The sequence below is a fragment of the Empidonax traillii genome, unplaced genomic scaffold (genome assembly GCF_003031625.1).
Source record: "Empidonax traillii isolate 1590-97213 ecotype Southwest subspecies unplaced genomic scaffold, ASM303162v1 scaffold461:size861717, whole genome shotgun sequence".
Taxonomy (NCBI): domain Eukaryota; kingdom Metazoa; phylum Chordata; class Aves; order Passeriformes; family Tyrannidae; genus Empidonax; species Empidonax traillii.
Genome location: NW_020955654.1, coordinates 443,718 through 467,082, shown reverse-complemented (window position 1 = coordinate 467,082; position 23,365 = coordinate 443,718). Strand labels below are relative to the sequence as shown.

Below are 23,365 nucleotides of genomic sequence, written 5' to 3'. Positions count from 1 at the left end.
TGAGCTGGGGACTCTTTGGAGCAGGGAATTTTGTGAGTGGCCTTTGGGGATGGGGACAAAGTGTCCAGAGAGACAAAGAGTGTGGGGAGAAGGTGAAGGGAAAAGAAGGGTCAGTAGACCAGAGGTGGGCAGGTTGCAGGGCTGAGAAGGGGGATGGCTGGGGAGGAACATGTGTGTTTGGGAGAGAATCAGTGGGAACGTGGCCTGAATTGGTGTCATCTGTGGGAATTCTGGGTGAATTTTGAGTTTCTCCTGGGCACCCTGAGGATTGCAGAGCAGAGACTCTGGCACGCTGGGCTGGGCTTCTGCCCAGGTCTCTGTAGCAGGGCTGGGGGGCTCTGAGGGGGTCTTGCCACGCCATGGGGATCAGGGAGGCATTCCCAGAGCTGTGTGGTGGCTCTGGGAGTCGGGATGGGCTCGGCAGCCTCCTGGTGAGTTGTGGAGTTATTCCCGGCATGAAACAAGGATGCGTTTGCATTGGATCTCGCTTGGGTGTCGCTAATGACAGTGCTTGGGACTTTCCCCCAGCTCAGGTGGCCTGTCCCATGGGTACCTGATTCCATGGGGAACAGGCTCTGGCACCTCTGCAGGGATCACCCCCCTGTGAAGCGCCAGAGCACCTGGATCTTGGGGTGGAAGGGCTGAGGCAGAGCAGGGCCACGAGGGGAGGGTGGAGATCTCTGGAGGGAGGAATATCAGGGAACACCCCCTTCTGCTTGGCAGGGTCTGTTTGAGCCCGAGGCGTGGCTGTGCCTCCCTGGTGGAGCGTGCAAAGGGCCGGGAGCAGATTGCTCCTGCTAAAGCAATCAGCTGTGCTGCTGGCCCTGAACTTGCGACAGCCCATCCCTGGAACTGCTGATAGCCCATCCTGGAATTGCTGTCGGCCCCTGTTGCAGGGCTGGGCTCTGTGGGGTGCTGGGCTGTTCCCCAAACCCTGTAGAGGGGCTGGTGCTTTTCCCAGAGCCCGGTGGGCGCAGAGTGGGGCTGGAGAACTGCAGCTCTCTGGGGAGCTCTAGCCCTGCCACGGGAAACAGCTTTCCCTGGTGTCACTGGAGCTGCTGCCAGGTGAAACCAGCACATTCTCTGGGCTGGTCCCTGCATTTCCTCCCCATCCCAAGGGCAGTGAAGCCTTGGGGTGGGAAGTTGAGGTCGGGTCCTGCAGGGGACGGGCCGCAGGAGCGGTTCCTGCCTGAGTCAGCCAGGGTGGCTGGACCCAGCTCATTGTAACACATCCTTGTCATTTAGCTTGCCTTTTCAGTGTCGGGCCGCAGCTCTCCCAGCCTTCAGCCCTGTTTAGTCAGCACCAGAGACTTCCCTGTGTCCACCCCGAAGGAAAAGCTTAGGGAGGCAGGGAGAGCTGGAAGGAGGAAGGCAGGGAGACGCTGGGCTGCGTTCGGAGCTGGGGAGAGGCGGCAAGGGGAGGGTAGGTGACGAGCAGGATCTGGGGTGATGTGATTGATGGGTGATGGGCTTATGGTTGTTTGGGGCAGGTTGGGGCCTCCTGCTCCCATTTCCAGAACGATGTGGCTTTCCTGTTGTCCGTGGCACTCCCTCCTGTGTTCCTGTCATCAGCCAAGGGTGGCATGTTCCCAAGGGCACCCTCAGGCATTGGGGCTACCCAGTGAGAAGCCAGCTGTCCTTCACAGAACCATGGCATCCCAGAATGGTTTGGGTTGGAAGGGATCTTGAAGATTGTCCAGTTTCACCCCCTTACTTCCTAGTGGACACCTCCCACTAGCCCAGGTTGCTCCAAGCCCTGTCCAACCTGGCCTTGGACACTTCCAGGGAAGGGGCAGCCACAGCTTCTCTGGGCAACCTGTGCCAGGACCTCCCTACCCTCACAGGGAAGGATTTCTTCCCAATACTCCACCTAACCCTGCCCTCTGGCAGTTCAAATCCATTCCCCCTGTCCTGGCACTACAGTTCTTGATGAATCCGGAGCTGCAAAAGCCATGTCCAGTTGGGGGAATAGTGCTTTCCGTGGGCCTCTCCCATCTCCTACACTCCAGGGAAGGGGGTGAGACTCCTGCATGTCTTTTCCTCTTGTGCTCTCCACCCTTGTGTTAAGTTCTGGAGCTTCTGCTCGGCCTCTGCACCTCAGGGAGCCGGTGCTCACTGGTGCTGGGATTTGAGCTGGAGCTGCAGGAAGGAATTTGAGGGGGTCCCTCCACTCCTTTGGGGCTCAGGGTGGTTTCTTGGGGGGGTCACAGATGGGGTAGGGACTGGGGAGCTCACTGGCCCCTCCCTTGGTGTTCCCACATGGCTCTGTCCCTTCTCTTGCCATAGTAATTCCTGCTGTTATTTTTTTTTCCAGGTGAGCTGTGGCATGCCAGACCTCAAATTTTAATGTTTTTTATGTAGTTGTTTGTTGTGTTTTTTTTTTTTAACAAGACAAATGGATGAATGAAGAAGGATTTTGTTGAAAGACGGGGAGGAAAAAATGGAGCGGTTTGGAACAAACTGAGACCTCCCCTCTGCACTGCCCGGGCCATGAGTGAGCCAGACCTGCTCAGCACCTCTGCCACCCTTGGGTGTCTGTTGGGGTTGTAAAGGTGCTCCCTGAACGCCCTCTTCCAGGTCCCCCCCGTTCACCTGCTGGGAAATGGTTGCTGTTGAGAGGATTTAATGCAATTCCTGTCGGTTCCCAACTGCCAAGTGGATACAGAGCCCGTGGAAGGGCCTGGGGGGTCAGGAGAAAGGAGCAAGTAGGAAAACCCACAGTCTGCCAGACCTTCCCCTCCGCCCCCCTGGAAAGAAAGGATTTACAGCTCAACCTTGCACCAGCTGTTCCTCGGCTTTAACGGACAAGAGAGAAATAAATAAAATTAAACGGCCACCGCCAGCCAGCCCCGCATCCCGGTGAAATCAGGGAGAGTGTTCCCGTGACCCCTCCAGCGAGGGGAGAACGAGGAGGAGGAGGAGGCACTGTGAGGAAGCTGGGCAGATTGCTTGGAGACCACCCCCTGCTCCTGTGCAGCACCGGGGGCTGCGGCACCGCCGAGGCAAATTAAAAAAGAGAAGTGGCTTCCCCGAGGCTCCCAGAGTGGCTTTTTTGCAAGGAGTTTGCTGATCTCGTGCTCTTCCCGGGGTGCTGGCCGAGTGGGAAGCGCCGGGTGAGCCTGGGGAATTCCCTCCCCTGAGAACCTGGCTGCCTATTTCCTGACAGAGCGAGGCTCGCGAGGACTCACGGTTTTCCCACTCCAACGGCTGTTTTAAACCCAAATCCCCTGCTCTGCTCTGGATTTTTGATGGTTTTCAGCCTCCTCCCCTGCGCCCGCGAGCTCTTGCAGGGCAGGGCGTAGGGTCGGCTCCTCTCCTGGGCCACCAGCTCCAGAGACTTGTCTGGATTATCTGTCCAGGTGGAAGCTTGGCCTCGGAGCGGGCGCAGAGGCCGGGAAGGGGTCGGCCCTTGTCCACCTCCCCTTCTTGTCCTGCTCTGACTCCTGTGGGGCCTGGGCTATGCTGCGGGGCGGACCCCCCACCACAGCTCCAACATGCCAGCAGCCTCTGGAAAGAGATTCAAACCCAGCAAGTACGTCCCAGTCTCTGCTGCTGCCATCTTCCTAGTGGGAGCCACCACCCTCTTCTTCGCCTTCACGTGAGTCCCAGCAGCTTAGCTGGAGCGGGGAGGGTGGGAGCGGGGGACAGGGGACGTGGGGAAATAGGGAGAGGGGTTGGGACTTCCTCCCAGAGAGAAGGGGGATGTTGTGCTCCAGGTGGTGGAGTGGCCTAGCGGTCCGTGGAACAGCAGGACCCGTGTCAGTCAGTTTTCCCCATCTGGGGGTCCTGGTGAGGCACCGTGTCACCACTCAGCTCCAGATCAGCAGAGCTGGGCACTGGTTTGTGACCTGTGGGTGGAAAACTCAGGGATCGCTTTCTCCTGTGGAGCCTGGCGGGGCGGTTTGGTTGGGCCGGGGCAGGATCCGCGCTATTTTTGGAGTTTTGTAATCGATTTGTGAGCCACAAAGGAGAGTTCAGGGAGGAGAACTCTGCCCCCTGCACACATCATTGGCTGTCGGTGTCAGCCCTGCCCTGGGCAAACAAGGGTTCAGTGTCCCTGGGAGGGCCCGAGGGGCGTGGCCAGTGGGTCATCAGGGCCTTGGGGGTCCACCAGGGTGGGAGATGGTACCGGCTGCTGGAGAGGCCTGGGGGTGTCCCAGGGCTACTCTCTCCTGTCAGGCCTCCCTGCCCGGTGCCACGTGCCTCAGTGACGTGCCCTTGGGGGCGGCAGGCAGGGGGGCAGGACCTGGGGGTGTCGAGGAGGGGGCTGGGCTGCTGTGCCGGCTCTGAGCCTGGGAGAGAGCAGGATGTACTGGGCAGGAATGGTGTGCCAGGCAGGAAAGCTGGAGCACGGCAGCCGGACCAGCTACCAAACCCTACAGGGTGTCCCTGGGGTGGGATCTGAGTGGGAATGTGTTTGGGGTCCTGGCTGGTGGGAAGGGGGTGCACCGTCTGCTCTGGGAAGCCTCTCCTGCTCCCTGGGGTTTTCCTGCTGAGAGTCAGCTGGAGCTGCAGGCGGCTGAAGGGCTGGGTGTGGTGGCTCCTGCCACTCTCTGGGATGGTGGTGGGAAGGTCACTGTGGCTTTGGCACCTGGGAGCCACCGAGCAGTGACAGGGGAACTTGACAACTGAAGGGGAGAGTGGGTTTGGTTTGCACTGTCCGGTTAGGGTGCAGCTGGTGGTGTCACTCAGCACATGTGGCTGTCCTCTGCCGGGACACCAAGTGGTCACCCAGCTCCCAGGCTCTAGATTTGGCTGCTCCAGGCTGCCAGACGCCTGTGGAAGTTGCTGACTGTGCTCCCGCTCCGGAGGGATGCAGGAGAAGTGGGGGGAGCGGGCCATGTCCTCCAAGCTGTGCGTGACACCCCGTGTGCGACCAGGGAGGGGCAGGCTGCTTCTGCAACTGTGGTTTAGGGGGCCCCCCAGGCAGCTGGACCCCCAAGCCCATCCTGGCCCCGGGCTGTGGTAGCGCCGCCGGGAGCAGCCGCTTATCAGGGCAGGGTGAGAGGCAGTGCCGGAGCCGGCGCCGCAGAGCAGGTTTGGCCAGGGCAGGAACACCTGGGCAGGTCGCTGTAATTACAGGTCAGCGGTGTTGTTTAACCTACTTCAGAACAGCCCGTGAAAGCCCGGGCACGGCGTTCATACGGGGCTCAGCCGGGGGGGCAGCTGCACATCCGCCTGGCCCCGGAGTGGGATGGCAGGGACTTGGGCCCGAGGTTTGCCTGCTGCATGGTTCCAAGGGCCAGGGTGACCCTTCCCCGCCTGGACAAGGACATCTGGAGCAGCTGCTAGCTGCCCTGCATGCTGTTGGCATTCCAGCTAAGGCTCATCCTTTGGGAAGTGCAGTGGAAGCTGGGGAGGGGTGCTCTGGGAGGCCTCCCCCAGGCAGGGAGCAGCCAGGGCTCAGCACGGCTCTCCAGGCTTCATCTGTGTTACTTCCAGAGTACCCACTGGACGCCTTTTGGTCCATCCAGGATTTGTATCTCTGGGCCAAGAACTCTCTTTAATTGATTAATTTAATGAGGAGCTGCTGCCGAGCACGTGGCTGTGGAAATGAGCCGAGGCTGGCTGGACTGAAGGGGGGAGCAGTGGGAGAGGGGATGTTCCTGCCTTTCTCTGGGAGGAGCAGGGGTCCCAGGCTTGCTGGCTCTCAGACAGGTGCAGATTTAGGAATGGAAACTCCCTCTTGGGGTCCGTTTGTCCATTCCTTCGTCACCCTGCTGACCAGTCCTGACTCCTGGTTCTCAGGTTGGTTCTCAGGCTCCCTGTCCCTTCTGGAGCCAGGACATGGACTGGTGCGGTTGGGAAACGGTGCTGTGTGCTCTCCTGGTGGGACCCAAACTTGTAGGAAGGTCAGGGTGAGCAGGGATTGATTGTATTGGTGCAGGGCCTTGGAGACCTGGAGGGAGGAGAGGCGTCCTGGGGATGGCTGTGCTGCAGGAGAGGGCAGGGGATGAGGGGCTGTGGAGGGGAGGGGGAGCCAGCTGGGAGGGACAGACTTCTCCAGGCATGACTGGTGGCAAAAAGCCTGTCTTGCATCCAGGTGTGACTCAGGGTGCCCGAGGTTCCCAGAGTTCTCTCATGTGCTGCCAGGGACAAGTCCCGACACTCTTCTGGCGATGGGCGTGTTGCATCCCGATCCAATCTGGAGGGGGAACCCGTTGGGTGCTGCGGGACATGCATGGCTGTGATGGCCAGGAGCCTCCCTCCTCCTCTTCCTTTTCCTCCTCCTGCTCCTGAGGAGCTGGCGCCTACCCTGCCCAGGGCTGTCCCCGGGGTCGAGGCAGGGCCTGCAGCCCCACGCTCTCTGTCCAAGAGAGCAAAAGGCAGGAGCACCTCCTGCTCCCAATAAGGGATGCCCTCAGGGATGGGCAGCACCTTTGCTCCCTGTGGGAGGACCCTGCTCCCTCCTGTGGGTGGGATTAGTCCTGGGAGGTGACTCCCTGGCCGTGGGCTCCGTGGAGATTCCTGTCCCACAGCACAGGGGTCCCTGGGTGCGGGAGAGCTGGGAGGGCAGGGGGTGCTGGGGAGGAGATCTTGATGTTGTGCTCATGGCCGGGAATGCTGCATCCCAGTTCTTCCCTCTCTACCTGCCCCAGAGCTTTCCAAGGCAGCTGGATCTTTCCCTGTCTCTCGAGGATTGTGTGCTTGGCTTGGCTTGGCTTGGCTGTTGGCTGTTCCCTGTGCAGGATGGTTGCCCAGCCACGGGCCTTCCTGGCTCCCCTTCATCCCTTTCCAGCAAAGGTTTGGGCTGGGATTTCCCTTCCTGGAGAGAGGAGCTCCTTCTACAGGGTTCCTGGAAGGGCGTTTGCTGCTTTTAAGGCTCCTCTGAGCCCCCTGCCCCTCTCCCTCTGGCAGAGAACAGAGCTGGGGAGCTCAGCTCAGGAATGTGGGGTCCTTGGCTCTGGTCTGTTCTTCTCAGTCTCCGCAACTCCCTGACAGAAAGTTGGAGTCAAGTGGGGCTCGGTCTCTTCTCTCAAGGAACAAGTGATGAGACGAGATTGCTTTAGATTGCAATTGAGGTTGGATATTATGGAAAATTTCCTTGTGGAAAGGCTTGTTCAGTCCTGGAACAGGCTGTCCAGGGCAGCAGTGGAGTCACCAGCCCACTGGTGGTGTTCAAAGAACACCGGTGTGGATGTGGCACTCGGGGACATGGTTCAATGGTGGCCTTGGCAGTGCTGAGGGAACAGTTGGACTCTGTGATCTTGGAGGGCTTTTCCAACCTGAGCACTTCTGTGGTTCCGTGATTCTGTGATTCTTCCCGTGCTCAGGTTGTGCCCTGGTGCTGTCACGTAGGTCCCATTCCTCCAGCACTGCTCTCCAAGGGTTTTGGAGCACGGATTGGAGAGGTCTCCTCCTCTCCAGCCTGTCCCAGCTGTGGAGAATCCTCCTGGCCGGCTTCCAGAGGAGGCAGCAGGGCTGGCAGGGCCAGAGCCAGGCTTGGAGCCGCTCCCTAGCCCGGAGCAGAGCTTGGGGTGACACACCGGGAGAAGCCGTCCTGATACAGAGTGGGGAGGCAGCGCCCAGGGTGCCCGGCAGGGCTCCTGAGGAGTGCGGATGGAAGGGGCTCTGGCGGGAAGACGGTTTGCAGAGCAGCCTGGTCCTCTGTGTGGGGCCTGGAGGTGTCCCAGAGGAAGGTGAGGAGGAGGAGTGTGCAGGTGGCAGAGCGGGGCCAAGCCCCGCCGCGCTGCTCTCAGCGCTCTCCCGAAGCCGGAGGTCTGCCTTCCTGCTCTCGTCCTGCACTCATTGCTGCACCTGGATGGGGACAGCCTTGGCCTTGGCTTGTGAGAGCAGGTCCCACTGATGATTCCCACCCTTCCCGGGGCACGGAGCCGTGCCCGGTGCTGGGAGCACCCTGCCTGCCTCGCCCTCTGTGCTGCCAGGAGTGTGCCAGGCAGGAGTGTGCCAGGATGGTGTGTGTCAGGCAGGTGTGTGCCAGGCAGGAGTGCCCACTCCTCCACCTCCTGCCACATCTGCCCTGGCTGGGGGTGCCCCCCTGCCCTCCCCTGGGCCCCGGCAGCCCTGTGCTGGGGGCAGAGCCCTGTGCCAAGGGTTTTTATTCCCAGCTGGAGCCTTGCTGGGGCTCCCAGGGCTGCCTGGCTGGCAGTGGGACCCATCCCTGCCCGGTGGTGGTGGTGGAGGAGGGGACGGGCCCAATGCCTGCCCCTTGACCCCAACCTGCAGGGGATTATTGCGCTGGCACCATATGTCGCCCTGCCCGCCCAGCCCCGCGCTGCTCCAGCCACCCAAATCCATCGGCACTTAGCGCTGCAGGGGGAAGAGAGGGACAGATGCTGCCCTAGATCTGCGGGATTAAATCCCAGCAGCAAAGCAGATTAGAGAATTACTCTGGCGCCTCCAAGGGGGAAGCCCGCTGTCCTGAGTGTGCTACCTGCCTGGGGCAGGAGGGAGCAGGGTGATTCCCTCCTGGAGGAGCTGGGTGCTGGTTGGGGTCCTAGCATCCCACCAGAGCTGTCTCTGGGATGTGAGGGGCAGGAGCAGATCTGGAGGCACCGGAGCTGACTCTGCTTTTGTGTCCTCTCCTCTCACAGGGTCCCCTCTGCGCCCCATGCAGCTGGTGGGGCACAGGGAGGACAAAGTGTAGGCATTTTCTGGTGTGCTCCCCTGGGTCCCCCCCCGTGCCAACCCTCTTCTCACACATGGCGTGTGTCAGTGGGATCCCACGGTGCTGTGGGCACGAGTGTTTTCACTCCCTGGTGGATGATGCCTGGAGCGCATCCCACTGTGTCCTCAGGGTGCTTCCTGGGCCGAGGTCAGGCTGGGCTGCAGAGGTGGCCCAGGCACAGCTTCGGTTTGGGTGTGGGGGGCACTGGGTGGAGCTGTAGGGACAGTGGGGGGTCCCAGGGGGTCTTAGTGCTGCTGTGCCTGCAGGTGCCCGGGGCTCAGTCTCTACGTCTCCCCCATCATCCCCGCCTACAATGCTGTTGTCTTCCTCTTCGTGCTGGCCAACTTCAGCATGGCCACCTTCATGGACCCGGGCATATTCCCACGAGGTGAGTCTGGCTCCAACCAGCAAGGGTCTCAGGTAGAGCTGTCTCCTTGCACCCTTCCTCTGAGATAAAGAGCATTTCTGGGTCCCAGAAGGCTGGTGGAGAGCCCTCCTCACCCTGCCCAGTGGGATCGGGTTAGGGATGTCAGCTCTGGGTTCAGCATCCCATGTCGGGTCTCTGGGGCTCAGGTGATATCGAGGTTCAAGGGCAAGGCTGGGGAGAGCCCCCAGACTGTGTTTGGGGGTCCCTGTGCCAGATGCCAGCAGGGCAATGCCGGGTGCCTCCGGCTCGGGCAGGCAGGGTCTGGCCAGGCCCTGACGCGTGGCTGTTCCGGGGTGTCCCCACCAGCTGAGGAGGACGAGGACAAGGAGGACGATTTCCGGGCCCCGCTCTACAAGACGGTGGAGATCAAGGGCATCCAAGTGCGCATGAAGTGGTGCGCAACCTGCCGCTTCTACCGCCCGCCACGCTGCTCCCACTGCAGCGTCTGCGACAACTGCGTGGAGGTGAGGAGCTCCTGGGGCCTGTGCCAGGGCAGGGCAGGGAGCCCCGGCAGCACCCCCTCACCGTGCCACCCCCGCCAACACCCCTGCAGGAGTTCGACCACCACTGCCCCTGGGTGAACAACTGCATCGGGCGGCGCAACTACCGCTACTTCTTCCTCTTCCTGCTGTCGCTCACCACGCACATCATGGGGGTCTTTGGCTTCGGGCTGCTCTACGTGCTGTACCAGGTGGAGGAGCTCTCCGGCGTCCGCATGGCCGTCACGTATCCTCCCGGGCCATGGGGGCCAAGGTGGGGGCCGGGGTGGGGGCCGGGGTTGGCGCGGTGCCGAGCGGGGCTGCAGCTCCTCCTTAGCTGGCTGTGGCAGGATGGTGGTGATGTGCGTGGCCGGGCTGTTCTTCATTCCCGTCGCTGGCCTGACAGGCTTCCACGTGGTGCTCGTGGCCAGGGGCCGCACTACCAACGAACAGGTAGGCCCACGGGGCTACGGGGGGCTGCTGGTCCCAGCGAGGCCACCTACGGATACATTTTGGGGCTCTCCGGAGCAGGGCAGATGTGGATGGGCTGGATTAAGGCTGGGAGGCCCCTGAGCTGGAGGGGCAGAGCACAGGTTGTCTGAGGGGCAGCCTGGGGTTGGGGGTGCTGCCAGAGGATGGAGCCAGGTGGGCACTTCTGGGGGGCAGGAGGCAAGATCAAGGAGACCTTTGGCACTCCAGGTTATAGTTGATCACTTAAAGAGGGACCGGGGTAAGGGAGAGGATCTCTGAGTATCTCTGTCCTTGGAGATTGTCCTGAGGCTGCTGGACAGACCCTGGTATGGCTGGCTGGGCCGAGCCCCCTGTGGTCCCTGCCTGCCCCGAGGCTGTTACACTCCTTTACCCCGCAGGTAACGGGCAAGTTCCGTGGGGGTGTCAACCCCTTCACCAACGGTTGCTGTAAGAACGTCAGCCGGGTGCTCTGCAGCTCCCCGGCCCCCAGGTGAGCCCAGGCAGTGCAGGTAACCCTGGCCCTCATCACACTCAGCCCTGGCATCCCCAGAGAAGCCACCAGGCCATGACCTTCCTCCTGCCCCCTCCCCAGGTACCTCGGGCGCCCAAAGGCTGAGCAGACGGTGCTGGTGAGACCCCCCTTCCTGCGGCCCGAGGTGTCAGATGGTCAGATCACCGTCAAGATCATGGACAACGGTATCCAGACAGAGCTGAAGAGGACGAAGGTGAGGAAGGTGGGGACCAGCGCTGCCCGCGCTGGGGCCCTCCATGGAGCCCAGGGGTGCGAGCCTGCATCTGTGAGTAGAGAACCGAGTGAGCCTGGTCACGTCCCTCGTCCCCCTCCGTGTCGTCTTGTTTTGTGTCCCCACAAGACAAAAACCATGTCCCTCCCATGTGGCAGCAGCCACATGAGGCTTTGCCGTTCCTGGTTCCATCCTTCCCCGCACAGCACCCTTTGGAGGTCCCCCCTCCTTGGCACTTCCAGCACCCGGGGCACACGCCAGCCCTGAGCGCGTGGTCTGTTGGATGGCCCAGGGGGACAGCGAGAGCCCCCAGCACCACTGCCCGCTCCCTGCCCACCTGGGGGGCTGAGGCCTTGGCCCCCTCTGACCCCCCCCCCGCGCTTTGTCTCTGCAGTCCAAGGGGAGCCTGGAAGTGACGGAGAGCCAGTCTGCTGATGCCGAGCCGCCACCCCCACCTAAGCCCGACCTCAGCCGCTACACGGGCCTGAGGACACACTTAACCCTGGCCACCACCGAGGGTAAGGAGGGCACCAGGGCCCCAGCAGCCGCTGGGAAGGGAGCCCAGGGCTGTGCCAGGCAGGCCAGGAGCCAGGGCCATAGGCGGCTTTAACAGGCTGCAGGGCAGACCCGGAGCACACCAGCACCGCCGCACTCCCCGGGCCGCTGTGTGCGGCCCCTCATGCTTGGAGAAGCCTGCGGGACGCTGACAGCTGGAAGGCCGAGCCGGCGCGGCGCTGCCCGGAGCCGCGGGGAGCTGTGCCTTGCAGCCACTGCGCCGCTGGGACGAAGGAGGCGAAGCGGTGGCGGGCCCGGCTCGGCGGCACAGCGCGTCTTGGCCGGCTCCTGCCTGGGCTTGGCCAGAGGTGGGATGTGATGGGCAGAGCCTGTGGCAGCTGCTTCCCACAGCGGCTGGGGACCCCACAGCTCTCCCGGCCCCAGCTGGGCTGCACCGCCCGGCCTCGCTGCCCACTGAGGGCTGCAGTGTGTGTGTCCCTGGGGAGAGTGCCCCGGCACCCCCGTGCAGTGCACCCCCCCAGGGTGTCACCCAGCCGGGGCTGCTGCAGGGGCGTGGAAGTGCCAGCTCCACACACGTGGCTGTGGGGACACCCCTTCATCCTGCTCCGTCTCTCCCGCCCTGCTGCGCCTCCCCTCCAGCCCATCCTTCCCTCCCCGGACTGTCCGCCCCAGGCTCGAGCCGGTTCTTGGGCAGGGAGGGCAGGGCTGGGTGCGTTCCTTCCCTGCAGCCCCAGGGAGCTGCTGTCCCCCTGAGCGTGCTCCTCTCTCCTGGTGCAGACAGCAGCCTGCTAGGCAAGGACAGCCCCCCGACTCCCACCATGTACAAGTACCGGCCTGGCTACAGCAGCAGCAGCAGCTCAGCAGCCCTGCCCCACTCTACCAGCGCCAAGGTAAGGTCAGGCCTGGTGTGGAGGACCAGCCCCAAGTGGATGGTGTTCCTGATGTGGGGAGGGTTTGGGATGGGTGTCCAGAGCTCTGCAGGGACCCTGTTGTCATTCTGTGGCTGACTGCTGTCCTTCTGCCCCTCAGCTGAGCCGAGTGAACAGCCTGAAGGAGCCCAACTCCATCTGTGAGAGCGGCCACAAGCCCAGCTACCGCTCGGAGCCAAGCCTGGAGCCCGAGAGCTTCCGCTCGCCCACTTTTGGCAAGAGCTTCCACTTCGACCCCCTGTCCAGCGGCTCCCGCTCCTCCAGCCTCAAGTCGGCGCAAGGCACGGGCTTTGAGACGGGCCACCTGCAGTCCATCCGCTCCGAGGGCACCACCTCCACCTCCTACAAGAGCCTGGTGAACCAGACGCGCAACGGCAGCCTCTCATACGACAGCCTGCTCACACCCTCCGACAGCCCCGACTTCGAGTCGGTGCAGGCGGGCCCGGAGCCCGACCCGCCCGTGGGCTACACCTCGCCCTTCCTGTCAGCCCGCATCGCCCAGCAGCGAGAGACCGACCTGCACGGCCGCTTCGCCAGCACCGCCTCCCCCAAGCACGTGGCGCCCCGCGAGCCCTCGCCCGTGCGCTATGACAATCTCTCCCGCCACATCGTGGCCTCTATCCAGGAGCGGGAGAAGCTGCTGCAGCAGCCGCCGGCCCCAGGCCGGGAGGAGGATGCGGGGCTGGCGGATTCGGGCATCCAGTCAACGCCAGGCTCCAGCAATGCCCCCCGCACCAGCTCCTCCTCGGACGATTCGAAGCGCTCGCCCCTGGGCAAGAACCTGCTCACCCGCCCGGCCCTGCCCCGCTTTGGGAAGCCCGAGCCCCCCCCGGCGCTGCGGGTGCGCTCGCTGGGCTCCCCTGACCAGCCTGCTGCCCCCCACCTGGGCAAATCCGTGTCTTACAGCAGCCAAAAATCAGCCTCGCAGGCTGGCGGCCCTGAGACGGAGGAGGTGGCCTTGCAGCCCTTACTGGCACCAAAGTGAGTATGGCACAGCCACAGCAGGGTCTGTGGGGTGGGACCCTCATCTGGCAGGGAGGTGGCTGCTCAGTGCCCCCATGCCCAGTGCCGATCCAACTCCCTGGGGCAGCAAAATGTGGAGAGATGCTGCAGGTTGCCTGAGGAAAGGCAAAGGAAATCCTCCTCCCAGAACTAGAGCTGGTGCCCTCCACTCCTCTTTGGTCACCCCATGGGAACTGGAGTGGGCTGTGAGTGCTGGGGGTCCCTGGGGAGGGCAAGGGAAGTCCTCCTCCTCCCAGAACAGAGTTGGTTCCCCCCACACCTCCACAGGCCCCTCAGGGGCTGGGGTGGGCTGGGGGTCCCTGGGGAGGGCAAGGTTGTGGCTGAGGTGAGCCATCCCCACTCCTGACCCTGTGTCCGTCCGTCCTTCCTTCCCCACAGGGACGAGGTGCAGATGAGAACAGCCTACAGCAAGTCCAACGGGCAGCCCAAGAGCCTGGGCTCGGCCCCGCCGGGCCCAGTGCCCCTCAGCAGCCCCACCCGCGGCGGTGTCAAGAAGGTGTCGGGCGTGGGGGGCACCACCTACGAGATCTCGGTATGAGGGGCAGAGCCGCTCACCCCTCCCCTCCTCCCCGGGGTGGCCCCCAGGGACGCACTGCCGGACGATTGTGGACTCCAGGGGGAGCCGGGTGGAGGCACGGCCCAGCGGCCCCCCCGCCCTTCTCCTTCTCCACCCCTTGGGCTGTGGGGGCTGGCACACACCCTCGGGGGGCTCTGGGGGGGAGGGGGGAGCTGCAGCCCCGGCACCGCCTCGGCTGCGCCAGCCACTTGTGGGCCTTGTGCAATCACCCGCTCGCCTGGCGTGGTAGGAACGGATTGTTTTTAAACCAGAATACTTTTTTTTATTATTATTGTTACGGATTCTATTTTTTTTCTCTTTCCGAGTTACCAGGTGTGTGTATATATAAATATCTATATATATAAATATAAATATTAAAAAAAAAAAAAAAAAAAGAAGAAGAAGAAAAAGCAGAAATTATATATCTTACCCAGAGAGAAAAAGAAACTGCCCGCTCCCTGCCTGGGGGTCTGGGCCCCCCCAACTTGGTCCTCATCCCCAAAGGAGGGATGTGGGGTTTCCAGTGCAGGTCCTGGGCGTCACTGTCCCACCCGCAGTGGGGCCACAGGGCTGTGGGGTGCCAGGTGCCCCTCTGGTGCCCTGTCCCAAGGCCTCAGATGCTCTCCCCCCCGGTCCGTTATGTGCGCAGCCTCCAGACCCCCAGGGGGCCCACAGACAAGGTAGGACAGGGGCAGCCCCCTCCCACACCCCCAGCCCCTCATGGACTCCAGCCTCCCCCACCCATGGTTTTTGTTCTTTCTCCTTTTCCCTGAGGGCTGTGGTCGGGGGGGGGGGAGGGGGAGATGTTATGGGTGTTGGTTTTGTTGCCTTTGTTTTTTGTTTAATGATTCCAATGGAGTTGCTCGCTGTCACAGGGGTGTTTTTATTTCCGTTTGCTCGGGGAAGAGGCAGGTCCGTGGGGCACATCCCCGGAAAGCAATATTTTCTCATCACATGCCAAAAAAAAAAAAACCCGCAGCCAAGGAGCCCCGTGCTCCCCATCCCCTGCCCTGCCCGGGCAAAGCCGTGGCCCTGCAGGCACTACTGGACTCTTTCTCTACGGCAACAGCTCCTGTGGCCCCGCAGAGCCACGCCAGGGTTTTTTATTATTATCAGCCATTTTAAAGACAAGAAATAAAAGGATATTTAATGAGCTGCCCCAGGGCCGTGTGTTTGCTTTGTTTGGCGTCCAGGGACAGAGAAGCTCCTGTTCCTCAGGGTCTCGGCTTTCCCCATCCTGAGGGGGGAAAGGGAAGGGGGGCCTGGGGAGAGCCGAGCCCAGCCACGTTTCGGGCTCCTTTTGGGGCAAACTGCTCCCACGAAATGTAAGGATTTTCCAGGCACGGGGAAAGCTGCTCCAGGGAAGGTGTGGCAGGTGCTGGTGAGGCTCGAGATCTGGAGGAGGGCTGTGGTGTCTCTGTGACTGCGGCTGGAGATCCCGGTGCCTGCGGCAGCTGCCACCTCCGTGCAGGGACATGGTGCCTCTCCAGAGGTCCCTCCCATCCTCAGCAGGCCTGGGAGGTGAAGGCCAGAGCAGGACAAGGCCAAAGCCAAGGTAGGAGCCAGGCTGAGAGCCGGGGCAGGAGCTCAGGGTGGTGCTGACCGTGCACAGTCCAGGGACCCCTCGCTCAGGGCTGCTCCCCACGCCGTGCCAGCCAAGGGTCTCGGCAGCCCTCAGTTCAGAGGGCTAAAAAACAGGCCTCGATGCTCCGGGGTCTTTAGGTACAAAAGCCTAAGGGCAGCACCCCCAGAGTCTGTGCCTCTGGTCCCAGTGGGGGTGTCCCCTCTGCCGGGGGGTGGACAGGCCAGCCCTGCGCCCCTGCCCAGGGTCACACAGGGCCAAGCCCCTCGGGGTCAACCGGGGCCATCGGCTGGGGGGTCCCCGGGGCAGTGCCGGAGTGGTCTCACCGCAAGCTGCTGCTGGCCTGGGAGCTGCCCACACCCGGGTGCTCTGGGCTGTGCCGGTTCTGTGGAGGAAGGACAGACTTGAGCCTCTGAGAGATGCTGGGCAGTAGCCCCCTGGGGACATGTGGGCAGGGAACTGGACCCCGGACCTCCCTACCCACCTTCTTTTTCTTCTTCTCTTTCTTCTTCCTCTTCCGCTCTGGATCCTCCTCTTTTTTCTTCTTTTTCTTCTTGTGGTCGGAGTCCGAGGGGGTTTCTGGGAAAGCAGCAGCGCCAGATGAGCCGAAGCTCCGGCACCACTGCGGGGGAGGGGGTCTGGCTGTGACATCCTCTTACCTGGGGGGACGGGGTCCTGCGTGCGGCTTTGCTTGTGCTTGTGCTTGTTCTTTTTCTTGGGGGGCTGGATGTGCATCAGCCGACACTGCTCGGGCAGCTGGGGACAGAAGGGGCCGGTCAGGCCGCGCCAGCCCCTCCCACCCCCCTCCCACCTGCTGGCCCCGGGCTCACCGGGCCGGCGTGCAGGCGGAACCCGGTCAGCATGGCCCCCGTGAGGGGCGTGAAGGAGCTGCCGCAGATGGGCGGCTTCTCGATGAGCGAGCGCAGGCTGCTGCTGTCGTGGGAGCCGGGCAGGTCGATCATGCCGGGCAGGTCGGGGAGGAAGTTGCTGAGCTTCTCCTTCACCTTCTTCCCGCAGAACTTGTTGTAGGCGTGCTCCAGGTTGTAGTGCGTGATCAGGTTCGTGCTGCCCGTCAGCTCCGTGGTGCCTGGGCGGCAGCGCGATGGGATGGCGAGGGGGAAAACGGTCTGCCGGGGCACCGGGACCCCTCGGCCTCGCTCCCCACCCCTGCCAAAGCCCTGGGATCCCCCTGCCCTGCCCTGGCCCCGTGATCCTCGGACCCTCCGCCCACCCCAGCCCGGGATCCCCGTGCCCTGTCCCCAGCCCTGGGGGGCCCCCCACCGCCCGGCCCCGCCCCCTGCGCGCGCCCATTGCTCGGTGGAGCCGTCAGTTCGCGGCCGCGCCGATTAACCGAGGGCGGCCCACGCCCTGCCCCGCGGCCCGCCCGCACCTGGCAGCTCCCGCAGCAGGTAGAAGGGGCCGGTGGCGGCCTTGCGGGCCGCATCCTCGCCCGGCTGCGGCGCGGCGGCAGCGGCGGGCGGCGGTGCGGCCCCGGCGCCCGGCGGTTTGGCAGGCCCGAAGCCGAGCGCGGCGGCGGCGGCGGCGGGCGGCGGATCGGCCGCGCCGAAGAGCGCCGAGAAGTTCTCCATCTTCCCGGCGGGCCCCGCGCGGGGCTACCCCGCCCCGCCATGGGCCCAGCGCCGGCCCCGCCCCTGCGGCCGTTGCTAAGGGAGATTCATCCCGGCCTTCCGATTGGCAGCCTCTCCCTCTCTGTGTCCCCCCTCATTGGCCCGCGGCGCAGGGGAGCACCCGGCGCGCCGCTCGCCATTGGCCGACTCCGCAAGGCCTCGCCCCCGCGGGGCAGCGGGCGGGGCGCGGGGAAGATGGCGGTGGTGGCGCCGCTGCTGGCGCTGCTGTGGGCGCTGCCGGGGCTGTGCCGCTGGCTCGCGCGGCCCTACTACCCGCTGTCCGCGCTGCTCGCCGCCGCCTTCCTCATCGTGCGCAAGGTTCCGCCGCTCTGCCGCGGGCTGCCCTCGCAGCGGGAGGATGGCAACCCCTGCGACTTTGACTGGGTGAGGTGGCGCGGCCCCCGGCCTATACCGCACCCCCTGGCTCCCCTCCTGCCCTCGCAGCCCCCTGGCCCGGCTGAGGGAGGGCGTGCCCCGTAGCCCCCGTTGTTGCTCTGCCGGTCCAGCAGGCCTCCGGGCACTGGCCGGGCCTGGCAGGAGCGCAGGCTCACGCTGTCCCCTCTCTGTGCCAGAGGGAGGTGGAGATCCTCATGTTTCTCAGCGCCATCGTCATGATGAAGAACCGGCGCTCCAGTGAGTCGGGGGAGCACAGGGGGCTGCTTATGGGGCTTATGGAGTGAAGTGGGATGGAGTCTGGAGCACCAGATCCAGCCCTCCCTCAGGATCCCCCCCAGCCCTTTTGGCGGGGGATCTGGGTCCCATCCCTTCATCCCTGAATCCCGTCTGCAGTCACCGTGGAGCAGCACATCGGGAACATCTTCATGTTCAGCAAAGTGGCCAACGCCATCCTGTTCTTCCGCCTCGACATCCGCATGGGGCTGCTCTACCTCACGCTCTGCATAGGTGAGCCCTGCTGGGGCAGCTCTGGGTCAGCCCTAGAGCCCCTAGTCCAGCCTGTGCCCTGCCTGTGCCCCTGGGAGAGCCCCCTCCTGCCCCCGGGTAACCCTCACGGCCACAGGGGGCTGTGGGTGTGCAGAGTGAGTGTCCTTGGGGGGGACGGCTCCCTGCCCTAGGCTCGCTGTGTCCTGGTTCTGGGGCAGAGGAGCCCTGTCCCAGTCCCAGCCTGGCTCTGTGGGCTCAGGGTGCTGTCCTTGCAGTGTTCCTGATGACCTGCAAGCCCCCCCTGTACATGGGCCCCGAGTACATCAAGTACTTCAGCGACAAGACCATTGATGTGAGTATCCCCCCATCTCTGGGGGTCTTGAGGGGCTCTGCCTTCCTCCTCCCCCCATCCTGAGCCCCTGCCCCCATGGCAGGAAGAGCTGGAGAGGGACAAGCGGGTGACATGGATCGTGGAGTTCTTTGCCAACTGGTCCAGTGAGTGCCAGTCCTTCGCCCCCATCTTTGCCGACCTCTCTCTCAAGTGAGTGGTGCCCGCTGGGGCCTTGGGGGGTTGCAGGGACTGTGGTCCCCCGTTTTCCCCCCCAGCTCATTGTGCCCTCCTGCTCAGGTACAATTGCCAGGGGCTGCAGTTTGGGAAGGTGGACGTGGGCCGGTACACGGACGTCAGCACCAGGTGTGGGGGACATGGCCTGGCCCACCCCGGCGTGGCCCCTGGGACCCCCTGGCCCCCTTGGGCTGCCCGGGGCTCACTGTGGGCCTGTCCTGCCGCAGGTACAAGGTCAGCACCTCGCCCCTTACCAAGCAGCTGCCCACCCTCATCCTGTTCCAGGGGGGCACAGAGATCATGCGGCGGCCCCAGATCGACAAAAAGGGTCGGGCCGTGTCCTGGACCTTCTCCGAGGTGGGTGGGACCTTCCTGCCCTGTGCCTGGGAAGGGAGGGGGACCGTGGGGGTCCCTGGGGGTGCTGACGCTGCCTCTGGGCCACAGGAGAACGTGATCCGAGAGTTCAACCTCAACGAGCTCTATCAGAAGGCCAAGAAGCAGTCGAAGCCGCAGGAGGAGGGGCCCGAGGAGGCCCCGCCCGCAGCCACCGGGCACGCGGAGGGGGAGACCAAGAAGGACAAGTAGAAGCTTCCCTGCGCTGTCGCCCATCACCACGCCGCCATCGCGCTGGTGGCACCGGCCTCGCCCGGTCCTGCCCGGCACCGCTCTCCGTGGGGGTCGGTCCCGGCCGAGCCCTGGGAGAGTGGCGAGGCCCCCCGGCCCGGTGCGGGCAGGGCGGTAGGAGGGGCCCCGCCTCGGTTGTAACGCTCGCGCTCTCTCATCGCTGACAATAAACGGTCCGTGCGGTGCCCATGTCCCAATGTCCCGTGTCCCAGTGTCCCGTGTGCCGGTGTCCCAGTCCACGCAGGGGGCGGGGCTTGCTGACGGGGGCGGGGTCTAGGCGGACGCTCGGCGCTCTGATTGGCTGGTGAGGGCGGAGACACTGAGTCCCTTTCCGGCCACGCCCCCTCCCCGGCCGTGCGCGCTCCAGACACGTGGCCAGCGGCAGGTAGGGCCTATTCCCCGCTTTCCCCAGGAACCTCTCCTTTCCCTTTTCCCTTCCCACCCACACGCCGTGGCGGCATCCCTGGGTGGATGCCGCCCCCCACAGCAGCATCCCAGCAGGAACTCCCCTTTTCCCCCATGGCGCATCGCCGGGGACCGACCCTTCCTGACCCCATTCCGAAGCAACGTCCGCGTGGGTGGGGGATAGCGGGGTCCTTGGGGTGCCTTCCCACCCCTCAGCGGGATCCCCGGGACCCCGCTCCCCACGATGAGACCTCAGCATAGCCCCCCCCCGCCCCGGCTCTCGCAGGATGGCTCCCCGCGGCAGGAAGCGCGGGGCCCGGCAGCCCGCGGCGGCCGAGGCATCGGAACCGGCGGAAGCCCCGCAGAAGCGGGCGCGGACCCAGGCCCAGGACGAGGGCAGCTCGGGGGGCACTGGCCCCCGCGTCGTCATCGAGCACTGGTGAGCGGCCCTAGTGCCGGGCGGGGGGTAGGGAGATGCCCTCGGAGTGCCCCCCGGGACGCTGACCCCCGTTGTCCCCACAGCAAGAGCTGACGGGTGTACGGCCGCAACGCGGCGGCGGTGAGCGAGGCCTTGCGCGGGGCCGTCGCCCACCTCGCCGTGGACATCAACCCCCGGCCGCCGCGCAGGAACAGCTTCGAGGTGTCTCTGGTGAAGGAGGACGGCAGCAGTAAGTGCTGGCCCGGGACGGGAGCGGCGGGGGCTCCCCGGCCCCCCTGACCTGGCCCCCCTTCCCTCCCCAGCCGTGGAGCTGTGGAGCGGCATCGGGAAGGGCCCCCCCCGCAAACTGAAGTTCCCCCAGCCGGAGACCGTGGTGGAAGCCCTGAAGAGCAGCTTAGCATAAGGGCGTTAGCCAGGTGAGCGGGGATGCGATGGAATGGGAGGGGATGGGATGCAATGGGACCAACTCCCCTCTCCCCACAGCCTAGCCAGGACCAGCACCCATGGCACGAGCATCCATGAAGAGGCGAGACCAAGTAGGGGGCACTGCCACCCCCAGTCCCGTCCCCGATGCTGCAGCTCTGCCACAGCCGGACCCCTGGCTCCCCTCACATCACTTGTCCCCCCCAGTCTCCAATAAAGCCCTGCACCCCACAATACAGCTCCAGACTTTTATTGCAGTAATGCAGAGGCCAGGGGATACAGCCCCGAGGGCAGGCAGTGGCGGGGGACAGAGCCAGCCCCCCCTATGTGAGGACATCCACCTCATCATCTGACTCAGAGGAGGGGCAGGGCCAGAGGCAGACTGTGCCCACTGGCAGGAACGGCTCCACTGTGCCCACATCCACCTCCTCCTCATTCTCGGGGTCACCTCTGGGGAATGCCTGCCCACAGCCCTGCTGGGGCACAGGGGGCTCCCCGTCCTGCTGCCTCCAGGCTGCACTGGAGTTCTGCTGAGGTGGGGACTGTCCGCTTCCCAGTTCACCCACATCCTGGGGGGGCTGTGCTCCTGTCAACTCCCCATGGCCTACTGGCACCGTGGGAAAGGTGGGGGGGGTCGGCGTGTCCCGCACCACCTCCCAGCATCCCCTGCTCTCCACCTTCCGCAGCCTCACTCGCCTGATGGGGCTGAGATGTGTCGGCCCCGGAGAGTATGGCTGCCCCTGGGGGGACACCCCAGTGCTCCCAGGGGGGATGCTGGCGCCGCTGGGCACAGCCCTGTGGAGCGGCATGGCGGGGGAGCCCTGCTGGGGGCAGCACAGGCAGGAGCGGTTGAGCTGCCTCTGGGGTCCCAGCCTCACCAGGCGTCCCCCCTGCAGCTGCAGCGCCTCCAGCTCGGTGATGCGGAGGCGCTGGGCGGCTGCCAGCACCTCCTGCACCTCCTCCTGCTCCACCTCCAGCTCGGCCGTGTAGAAGAAGCGCACGAGCTTGCGCAGCACCCCAATCTTCAGCCCCGCCAGCTCCAGCACCACCCTGCAGCCCCGGGGGGGCAGCTCCGGGCCCAGGTGCTCCATGAAGAAAGGGCTGCAGACGGAGAGGACGCTGCAATGGGCCACCACTGCCTCGCCTGCAAAGCAATGGCCGCTGTTACTGTCCTGCAGCCCCTCCTCCTCGCCCTGATCCCCCCGGGGGATGGGGGTCGCAGGAACCCCCGCGGGCAGTGCTGCCCGCTCGCTGCTCACCCTCAGCCCGCAGCACCACATCGCAGAACACGTCCGCCCGCTGCTGCTGCTGGTGGAGGAGCTGGAAGGCCGCGCGCAGCAGGCGGGTGCTGCGGTACCGCAGCGGCGGGGCCGCTGGTGCGGAGCCCATGGGCGGCCTGCTGGGACACGCGGCGCGGCACCGGTGACTCGAGCACTCGGGCCGAGCCCGGGCCGGACGGGGAAGGGGAGGGGGCGGCAGCGACCGGCACCGGTACCGGCCACCGCCTCGCGCCCGCCGCCTCGCGTGGCGCCGCCGTCTCGCCCCGCCCCGCCGCGCCCGCCAGCCAATCGGCGCCCGCCCCGCGCCCCCCCGACCAATGGCGGGAGGGGGCAACGCGGCCATGGCGGCTCTGAGGGAGACGCGGCGGGAGCGGCCCCGGGGGTACCGGGAGCGGCGAGCGGGGTATGCGGCCCGCGGGGAACATATGCTGGGAGCCGCCCGTCGAGGCTGCCCCAGGAGCATTCCGCCGCCTCATAAAGCGCCCATTGTGCTGCCTTGCGTCAGTGTGGCTGCGCATGGACAGCGGTTACAACAACCCCGGCCCCACCGCCTGGAGCCACCCGCCGTTCCTACGAAACAGCCCGGGGTTGCCGTAGATTTTAAATCTGTGCAAAGCTCTCCGTCGTGGTCTTGCAGAGGGGGGGTTTCGTCCTGTCGCACGAGTGGCGGTGGTTTTCCTCCCCCGTTGTTGCAAAACGGGCACAAACTGAGGAAGAGCATGGCTGGTGCCAGGCCCAGGCCTGTGGCTGCTGAGGTCAGTGACAGTCTCTGTCCCTGCCCCCGGGTGGCTTGGAGCCCGACCCAAAATACCGAGGGATGCAGTAAAACAAGTAATTTCGCATCAAAGTGCTATCATGTGCTCACAGAAATAGAAAGAAAATAGAGATGTTTCCTCCCCCCGCTCCTTGCAATCCTTCGGAATTACAGTGATCGGATCTGTCGCTTGGAAAGCCTGACTTCACCAGGCACTTGGGAGCACTTGGATCCAGATGCCATGGAGGGCCCTGCCTGCACGCTTGAGCCCCTTGACGGTCAGGAATGTCCGGCGCGGTTTACCTCCTAGTGGGATTGACTGCAGAAGGGAAGGCAAGGCCTAAGACTACACTGGCTGTCCAGGCTTTCTCTGGTTGGTAAGAAAGGACAAGTCCCTTCTTCTCAGTGTCTCCTAAGCTCTCAAATCAGCAGATTCTGAGCCAGTTTCTGTAAAGAAAGGAAATTCTTGTCTCAGGTCTCACAGCAGGGATCATGTTCAGCAATGTTGCCTTTGCCTGTGTCACTACACTGCAGGTCAGGAGCTGCCTCTGAGTCCCTGCTTCCCGGAGGGACCTCGCACAAGGGAAGGATGAAGGCAGGGTCTGAGGCTGGGAAAGGAACTGGAGGGGGGGAAAGGAAGGAGAGACTGTAAGTGGCGATGGATCCTTGTGGGGCTGGGAGGGAAGGAGGTTTCTGCGCACTCTTCATTGAGCAAAAGATGTAACAGGAATTTGAACAGCCCGAGAGAGCACTGGTGGGAGGGGATGCTGCCAGATGCTGAGAGTGGGATGATCCGTGGGCATGGGAGGGCCCAGGCATAGCCAGAGGCTGGTGGAGGGACCACACCAAGCACATGGATCTGCTGGGAAGGTGTCAGGGTGGGCTCTGGGGCTTGCTTTATTCTCTGGTGTCTTCCAACTGGGGCTGGAAAGCTCCGTCAGGTCCTGCTTGCCTCCTCCCCTCGTCCAAGGGATGAGTCGTTCCACCCCCCACCCCTCCCGGTGCCACAC

The 23,365-nt window shown here is 64.2% G+C and overlaps 5 protein-coding genes across 5 annotated transcripts; 3 read left to right on the top strand and 2 right to left on the bottom strand.

The window, feature by feature from the left end:
• The first annotated feature begins 2,251 nt into the window (after positions 1–2,251).
• On the top strand, positions 2,252–14,069 carry ZDHHC5 (zinc finger DHHC-type containing 5). Its single transcript, XM_027895459.1, has 11 exons — positions 2,252–3,598; positions 8,896–9,017; positions 9,363–9,520; positions 9,610–9,782; positions 9,886–9,988; positions 10,405–10,496; positions 10,599–10,731; positions 11,144–11,267; positions 12,043–12,155; positions 12,295–13,175; positions 13,596–14,069. The coding sequence occupies exons 1-11, from the start codon at positions 3,495–3,497 to the stop codon at positions 13,753–13,755; spliced, it is 2,163 nt and encodes a 720-aa protein (XP_027751260.1). The 5' UTR covers positions 2,252–3,494; the 3' UTR covers positions 13,756–14,069.
• A 1,555-nt stretch (positions 14,070–15,624) lies between these two features.
• On the bottom strand, positions 15,625–16,980 carry MED19 (mediator complex subunit 19). The gene is made up of 5 exons (XM_027895495.1): positions 16,746–16,980; positions 16,186–16,442; positions 16,015–16,111; positions 15,840–15,934; positions 15,625–15,740 (listed from the first exon to the last, which is right to left on the bottom strand). The coding sequence occupies exons 1-5, from the start codon at positions 16,942–16,944 to the stop codon at positions 15,678–15,680; spliced, it is 711 nt and encodes a 236-aa protein (XP_027751296.1). The 5' UTR covers positions 16,945–16,980; the 3' UTR covers positions 15,625–15,677.
• Positions 16,981–17,145: 165 nt separating this feature from the next.
• On the top strand, positions 17,146–19,245 carry TMX2 (thioredoxin related transmembrane protein 2). Its single transcript, XM_027895483.1, is given in 8 exon segments — positions 17,146–17,367; positions 17,556–17,616; positions 17,773–17,886; positions 18,141–18,217; positions 18,300–18,406; positions 18,494–18,581; positions 18,584–18,787; positions 18,875–19,245. Coding segments are annotated over 8 exon segments (981 nt in total). The 5' UTR covers positions 17,146–17,178; the 3' UTR covers positions 19,016–19,245.
• A 175-nt stretch (positions 19,246–19,420) lies between these two features.
• SELENOH (selenoprotein H) lies at positions 19,421–20,547 on the top strand. The gene is made up of 5 exons (XM_027895507.1): positions 19,421–19,439; positions 19,746–19,898; positions 19,982–20,127; positions 20,201–20,314; positions 20,382–20,547. Exons 2-4 carry the CDS (start codon positions 19,747–19,749, stop codon positions 20,299–20,301), a joined length of 399 nt encoding a protein of 132 aa, XP_027751308.1. The 5' UTR covers positions 19,421–19,439; position 19,746; the 3' UTR covers positions 20,302–20,314; positions 20,382–20,547.
• A 39-nt stretch (positions 20,548–20,586) lies between these two features.
• BTBD18 (BTB domain containing 18) lies at positions 20,587–21,715 on the bottom strand. The gene is made up of 2 exons (XM_027895490.1): positions 21,581–21,715; positions 20,587–21,465 (listed from the first exon to the last, which is right to left on the bottom strand). The coding sequence occupies exons 1-2, from the start codon at positions 21,708–21,710 to the stop codon at positions 20,645–20,647; spliced, it is 951 nt and encodes a 316-aa protein (XP_027751291.1). The 5' UTR covers positions 21,711–21,715; the 3' UTR covers positions 20,587–20,644.
• Between the last annotated feature and the right edge of the window lie 1,650 nt (positions 21,716–23,365).

Excerpts from the sequence above, each read along its gene's own strand:
- ZDHHC5 (XM_027895459.1), top strand. The coding sequence starts at position 3,495 with ATGCCAGCAGCCTCTGGAAAGAGATTCAAACCCAGCAAGTACGTCCCA. Across the intron at positions 9,783-9,885 it reads GGCGTCCGCATGGCCGTCAC|GATGGTGGTGATGTGCGTGG; the intron begins GTATCCTCCCGG and ends TGGCTGTGGCAG. Across the intron at positions 10,732-11,143 it reads CAGAGCTGAAGAGGACGAAG|TCCAAGGGGAGCCTGGAAGT; the intron begins GTGAGGAAGGTG and ends TTGTCTCTGCAG.
- MED19 (XM_027895495.1), bottom strand. The coding sequence starts at position 16,944 with ATGGAGAACTTCTCGGCGCTCTTCGGCGCGGCCGATCCGCCGCCCGCC. Across the intron at positions 16,112-16,185 it reads TCCGCCTGCACGCCGGCCCG|CTGCCCGAGCAGTGTCGGCT; the intron begins GTGAGCCCGGGG and ends TTCTGTCCCCAG. Across the intron at positions 15,741-15,839 it reads AAGAGAAGAAGAAAAAGAAG|AACCGGCACAGCCCAGAGCA; the intron begins GTGGGTAGGGAG and ends CTTCCTCCACAG.
- BTBD18 (XM_027895490.1), bottom strand. The coding sequence starts at position 21,710 with ATGGGCTCCGCACCAGCGGCCCCGCCGCTGCGGTACCGCAGCACCCGC. Across the intron at positions 21,466-21,580 it reads TGTGGTGCTGCGGGCTGAGG|GCGAGGCAGTGGTGGCCCAT; the intron begins GTGAGCAGCGAG and ends ATTGCTTTGCAG.